This window comes from Macaca nemestrina, chromosome 20 (genome assembly GCF_043159975.1).
Source record: "Macaca nemestrina isolate mMacNem1 chromosome 20, mMacNem.hap1, whole genome shotgun sequence".
Lineage (NCBI taxonomy): Eukaryota > Metazoa > Chordata > Mammalia > Primates > Cercopithecidae > Macaca > Macaca nemestrina.
The window spans coordinates 22,537,702-22,544,229 of NC_092144.1; the positions used below are offsets into that span (position 1 = coordinate 22,537,702).

Here is a 6,528-nt window from a genome sequence, read left to right on the forward strand (position 1 = left end):
TACACCCACTCGATTAGAGTATCTTTAAATATGAATAATTTTATTTTTATTGTTAAATATTTAATATACATATATAAAAAAGACTTTCAGTGAAAAGACTTACAGCTACCATGTGTGAATTAAAGCAGCCCTGGGAAAAATAGAATGTTTTACTAATAATGAAAATGGAAGCTCCAAGGATGTAAAATAATTTCTCTTGGGCACACAGCTAATGACTCAAAGCAAGCTCAAATATGTTTGATTTTAAAATTTTGATTTTCCCAGCCAGGTGTGGTGGCTCACGCCTGTAATCCCAGCACTTTGGGAGGCTGAGGCGGGCAGATCACCTGGGGTCGGGAGTTTGAGATCAGCCTGGCCAACATGGAGAAACCCTGTCTCTACTAAAAATACTAAAAATACAAAATTAGCCAGGCATGGTGGCACATGCCTGTAATCCTAGCTACTCGCGAGGCTGAGGCAGGAGAATCGCTTGAACCCTGGAGGCTGAGGTTGCAGTGAGCCGAGATCTCCAGCCTGGGTGACAACGCGAGACTAAGTCTCAAAAAAAAAAAAAAAAAAAAAAAAAAAAAGAAAAAGAAAAGAAAAAACCAAAAACAAACAAACAAAAAAAGAGGACTTCATCATTTTTAAGGGATTACATTTTCTTTCTTTTTTTTTTTTTTTTTTTGAGACGGAGTCTCACTCTGTCGCCTGGGCTGGAGTGCAGTGGCCGGATCTTAGCTCACTGCAAGCTCCGCCTCCCGGGTTTACGCCATTCTCCTGCCTCAGCCTCCCGAGTAGTTGGGACTACAGGCGCTCGCCACCTCGCCCGGCTAGTTTTTTGTATTTTTTTTAGTAGAGACGGGGTTTCACCGTGTTAGCCAGGATGGTCTCGATCTCCTGACCTCGTGATCCGCCCGCCTCGGCCTCCCAGAGCGCTGGGATTACAGGCTTGAGCCACCGCGCCCGGCCACTCTTTCGTTTTCTCTCTACATCCTTCTCATTCTTCAGCCAATGGATGAGAAAAGAGATGCAGAGAAGACACATTTGCTTCTTATCCACACATCACTTCCATTCACTATTAGTCAATATGGGTGTTGCTGAGAATAGCAGTTTCCTAGCGGGACAGCCACTTCTCAGCAATAAACAACACACTGAAAGAAAAGTATAAATCTTTCATCAAAAGATACTGTATTTTAAGCAGAATAAGCATATGCATCAATAATAAAATGCTTGTGGTAAAATAAAGAATTTTTTTATGGCCAAGGGAGGTGGCTCAAGAGTGTAGTCTCAATACTTTGGGAGGCTGAGGGAGGCGGATCACTTAAGGTCAGGAGCTTGAGACCAGCCTGGCCAACATGATGAAACCCCGTCTCTACTAAAAAATACAAAAGTTAGTTGGGCGTGGTGGCATGCACCTGTAGTCACAGCTACTTGTGCAGCTGAGATGGGAGAATCGCTTGAACTCAGGAGGCGGAGGTAGCAGTGAGCCGAGATTGCCACTGCACTCCAGCCGGGGTGACAAAGTGAGACTCCGTCTCAAAAAAAGATAAAAAGAAAATAAACACAAAATAATATATTTTTTAATTTCTATTGAAGGCAGGTAACATTTGACCAAAAGTTCTCATCTATAGCTGTACATTAAATGCTACTTTTTATTAAAAATTGTATTTTATATGTAAGTACTCAATTTATATCACTGTTTTTCACTATTTCAATACCTTCTTCACTTTGTATCAGTGAGATGATAATGAGTTTCAATCTTAACTATTAGGCCCAACACCCTCTCACCCAATACTTGTTTTTATTCCTGACATAACATTTTTGACTTTGAATTTTCTAATTTCGTAGAAATAAAGAGAAATTTTAAAACAGGTTTTTTTTTTTTTTTTTTTTTTTTTTCCAACCCTTAGTATGTAGAACCTGATATTTGGTTTAAAGTTCTCATTACTAAGCCTAACACAAATACTTCAGTAAATGGATTCTAACAATGGCATCCCTTTAGTGACTTAAAAGAGACACTAATTGGCCGGGCACGGGGGCTTACGCCTGTAATCCCAGCACTTTGGGAGGCCCAGGCAGACAGATCACCTGAGGTCTGGTGTTAAAGAGACCAGCCTGACAAACATGGTGAAATCCCATCTCTACTAAAAATACAAAATTAGCCGGTCATGGTGGTGTGCGCCTGTAGTCCCAGTTACTGGGGAGGCTGAGGCAGGAGAATAGCTTGAACCTGGAAGGTGAAGCTTGCAGTGAGCCAAGATCACGCCACTGCATTCCAGCCTGGCGACAGAGCGAGACTCCACCTCAAAATAAATAAATAAATAAATAAATAAATAAATAAATAAATAAATAGATAGATAGCACGTCACTGCATTCCAGCCTGGAGACAGAGCGAGACTCCGCCTCAAAATAAATAAATAAATAAATAAACGAATGAATTAATGAATAAATAAATAAAAGACCTGGTGCAGTGGCTTATGCCTGTAATCCCAAGACTTTGGGAGGCCCAGGGAGGCGAAACACGAGGTCAAGAGATCAAGATCATCCTGGCCAACATGGTGAAATCCCATCTCTACTAAAAATACAAAAATTAGCTGGGCGTGGTGGCCCACTCCTGTAGTCCCAGTTACTTGGGAGGTTGAGGCAGGAGAATCGCTTGAACCTGGGAGGCGGAGGTTGCAGTGAGTCCAGACGGCACTACTACACTCCAGCCTGGCGATAAGTGAGACTCTGTCTCAAAAAAAAAAAAAAAAAAAAAAAAAAGCCACTAATTTTACTTTTGAATTTTTATATTAAAAGGTAGGATGAGGCCAGGCGCAGTGGCTCACGCTTGTAATCTGAGCACTTTAGGAGGCTGAGGCGGGTGGATCATGAGGTTAGGAGTTTGAGACCTGCCTGACCAACACAGTGAAACCCTGTCTGTACTAAAAATACAAAAGTTAGCCGGGCGTGGTGGCAGGTGCCTGTAATCCCAGTTACTCGGGAGGCTGAGGCAGGGGAATCTCTTGAACCCGGGAGGCAGAAGTTGCAGTGAGCCAAGATCATGCCACTGCACTCCAGCCTGGGTGACAGAGCTAGACTCCATCTCAAAAAAAAAAAAAAAAAAAAAAAAAGGCTAAGATGAGTCTATTATTATATAGAACATTTGTGTTCTGCATCTACATCATCATCTATTGAGTGGTCTATAGTTTCTGAAAGTTTCAGGAACACTAATATAAGAATATTCTTTTCCATTGAATAATTAAAGTATACTAAGTTTTCTCAGTGACTAAAATAAAGATTGGAATTACTAATCTGTCACTTACAATGTGGTTTTAAATGTTATTTAACAAACACATGTAGTTTCTTTTAAACACTTTTTTTTTTTTTTTTTTAACAACTGGTAATCAATTTATTAAAATAGTTGACTTAAGCATCTGCAATGGTGACTTCCACCTCAACTCCTGGCTCAATACTGATGGAAGTAATCTGCTTAACAATCTCAGAAGGACTGTGCAAGTCAATGAGTCGCTTGTGGATTCTCATCTGGAAACGATCCCATGTCTTAGAACCTTCACCACAAGGAGTTTTTCTTGTAGTGATTCTCAAAGTCTTGGTAGGCATTCGAACTGGTCCTTTCACTTTCAGGTTCTTTTCCTTCGCGCCTCTGATCAAGTCAGCACACACCTTTTCCAGGGATTTAACGTTGCGGCTCGTTAGGGTGATTCGAATTCGGTGAATTGCCACCTCCGGCTCCACGGGTGTTTTTCCGGTATCCTTAAAAGCCAAGGCTGCTGCGCGGCTTCCTGACCGACTTGTTCCTCGGCGAGAGCGAACAGCGGTGAGTCAGGAGCAGGAGCGTGCGAACCAAAGATCCGCAAGTCCTACGACCGCGTCTTCCTCAAAAAAAAAGCTTTTAAACACATTTTTAACAACATATTTATATTGCTGTTTTATTTCTACTAGAAACAATGCTAAATTTTTTATTGCTAAAAACCTGTAAATTTTATTCAAATCTAAACAAAGTGCTAATCTTAATAAATCTGTATGCTTAAGATTATTAAAATCCTCTTCTCTGTTTACATTTAGAAGGTAAATAACTGCTTTACAGTAAACCCAATAAGGCAGTAGTGATTCACAATCATAAGATATTAAAATATTAATACTATCGTCCAAATAGAACTTTTAGGTATCTGCATATTCAACTTGTTTCACTTATAATTTAGAAACTATGAATTTTTATAAACTATTACAAATAAACATATAAAGTATTTATCAATTTATTTCTTCAGCTTTGAAATATTGTCATTATTTCTAGTTGACATAATACTAGATTTCAGATGCTGTAGTTATAGAATCTAGAAATGTTATGATTAACTTTGCTTCACTTCCTGCCTATTTCACACAAACATATCAGCAAAAAAAACAAAACAAAACAAACAAAAAAAAACGGCCAGAAATGCTGCACCTTGACTGCAAACACAGTAGTGCCCTTCTAGGGAAAACATATTTGTGAGCATATTAACTTTGAATTCATGGCATCTTTTGTGGAATTAGAGACTTTACATGGCATATAATAAAGACAAAAAATTTAACACTGTAGTAGAATCAGAAAAGTATTCTAAAAGTACCTGCTGAACCATTATTCCTTTTTTCACAAGAATGGTTGTGATGACCTGAGCATTTAGTAGTTGTGTGGTCCTAAATATCCCACACTCTGTTTCATCATATTTGGGCTATGGCTATAAAACTTGTATGCTTTTCTTTACAAAAACATTTTCTCTTTCCAATTCAGTAATTTAGCATGATTTCCACAGCCTCACATTTTCATAAATGGTTTATTCTAAAGAAGAAATGTGATTAAACCACTTATCATTTTTCCCCAAAAAAGCAGGGTAATACATTAACTCTGTAGTCTAGTGAACAGTTAAAACTTGAAAAATAAAGATGTAGAGTCATTTGGTTTAGGTGCACACTTGGAAATAAAACACTTCTTGAGATAATAGGTTTAGAGCTTCCTGAGAGGTTGGCTTATAGAATGTGGGGAGACCGGGTATAGAAACATTCACCCTTATGGCCAAAGGTGACATAATTCTGTTTTTCACTCCTAATTTCAATAGCAACCCAAAACTGGAGAAGTGTAACATGTCATTATACCACAGAGCTTTCTATTATTTTTATTTTAGATTCAGAGGGTACAGGTGCAGACCTGTAACATAACGCATGATGTTGAGGTTTGGGAACTTGATAATTCCATTGCTCAAGTAGCATACATCATACCTGATACACAGTTTTTTAATGTTTGTCTCCCTTCCTCCTTTTTTAGAATTTCCAGAGTTTATTTTTTCCATCTTTGTTTCCATGCGCATGCAATGATTAGCTCCCATGTATAAGTGAGAACATGTTGATTTTTTCCTGTTCTATGTTAATTTGCCTAAAATAATGGTCTTCTGCTGCATCCATGCTGCTGCAAAAAACTTTACTTCATTCTTTTCTGTGGCTGCATATTATTGCATGGTGTAGAAGTACCTCATTTTTTAAAAATCCAATTTAAGATGTATGGGTATCTAATTTAATTTTGTTTGACCAGGTGTGGTGGCTCACGCATATAATCCCAGCACTTTGGGATGCCGAGTTGGGGGGATCATGAGATCAAGAGATTGAGACCAGACTGGCCAACATGGTGAAACCCCATCTCTACTAAAAATACAAAAATTAGCCAGGTGTGGTCGTAGGCACCTGTAATGCCACCTACTTGGGAGGCTGAAGCAGGAGAATCGCTTGAATCTGGGAGGTGGAGGTTGCAGTGAGCTGAGATCGTGCCATGCTGAGCAACAAGAGCAAGACTTTGTCTCAAAAAAAAAAAATGTTTTTGCTATTGTGAATAGTGCAGTAATAAACAATGAATGCAGATGTCTTTTTGATAAAATAATTTATTTTCCTTTGGGTATATACCCAGTAATATGACTGATGGGTCAAATGGCAATTATATTCTTAGTTCTTTGAGAAACCTCCAAACTGCTTTTCATTGGGGATGAATTAATTTGCATTTTCACAGTGTTTCAAGATTTCCTTTTCTCCATGACTTAAAATTCTGTTGTTTTTTGACTTTCTAACAACAGCCAATCTAACGGATGTGGGATGATATGACATTGTCATTTTGATTTATGTCTCTCTGATTATTAGGAATGTTGAGCAACTTTTTGTATGTTTATTCACAGCTTTTGTATTTTTCTTTGAGTACTGTCTATTTAGATCATTTGCTTTTTTCTTATTAAATTTCTTATAGATTCTATATATTAATCTTACTTTGTATTCAGTTTGCTAATATTTTATTTTATACTGTAGGTTGTCTGTTTACTTTGTTGATAGTTTGTTTCACTGTGCAGAAACACTTTAGTTTAATTAGGTGCCAATTTGTCAGTAGCATTTCTATACACTCATCATTAACTATCTCAATATGAAATTATAATGCAAAACAATCTCATCTGCAATAACTGTAGTAACTATAATTTGAAATAAATTTAACTAAAAAGTTGAAACACTTGTACATTATAATCTAAAAAA

General features: G+C 37.9%; 1 protein-coding gene across 1 annotated transcript; it reads right to left on the reverse strand.

Moving 5' to 3' along the window:
• Window positions 1-3,343: 3,343 nt before the first annotated feature.
• On the reverse strand, window positions 3,344-3,807 carry LOC139360492 (small ribosomal subunit protein uS10-like; the record flags this gene model as incomplete). The annotated part of the gene is made up of 1 exon (XM_071087867.1): window positions 3,344-3,807. A coding segment is annotated over one exon (417 nt), but the record flags the coding sequence as incomplete, so codon positions are not given.
• Window positions 3,808-6,528: the final 2,721 nt, after the last annotated feature.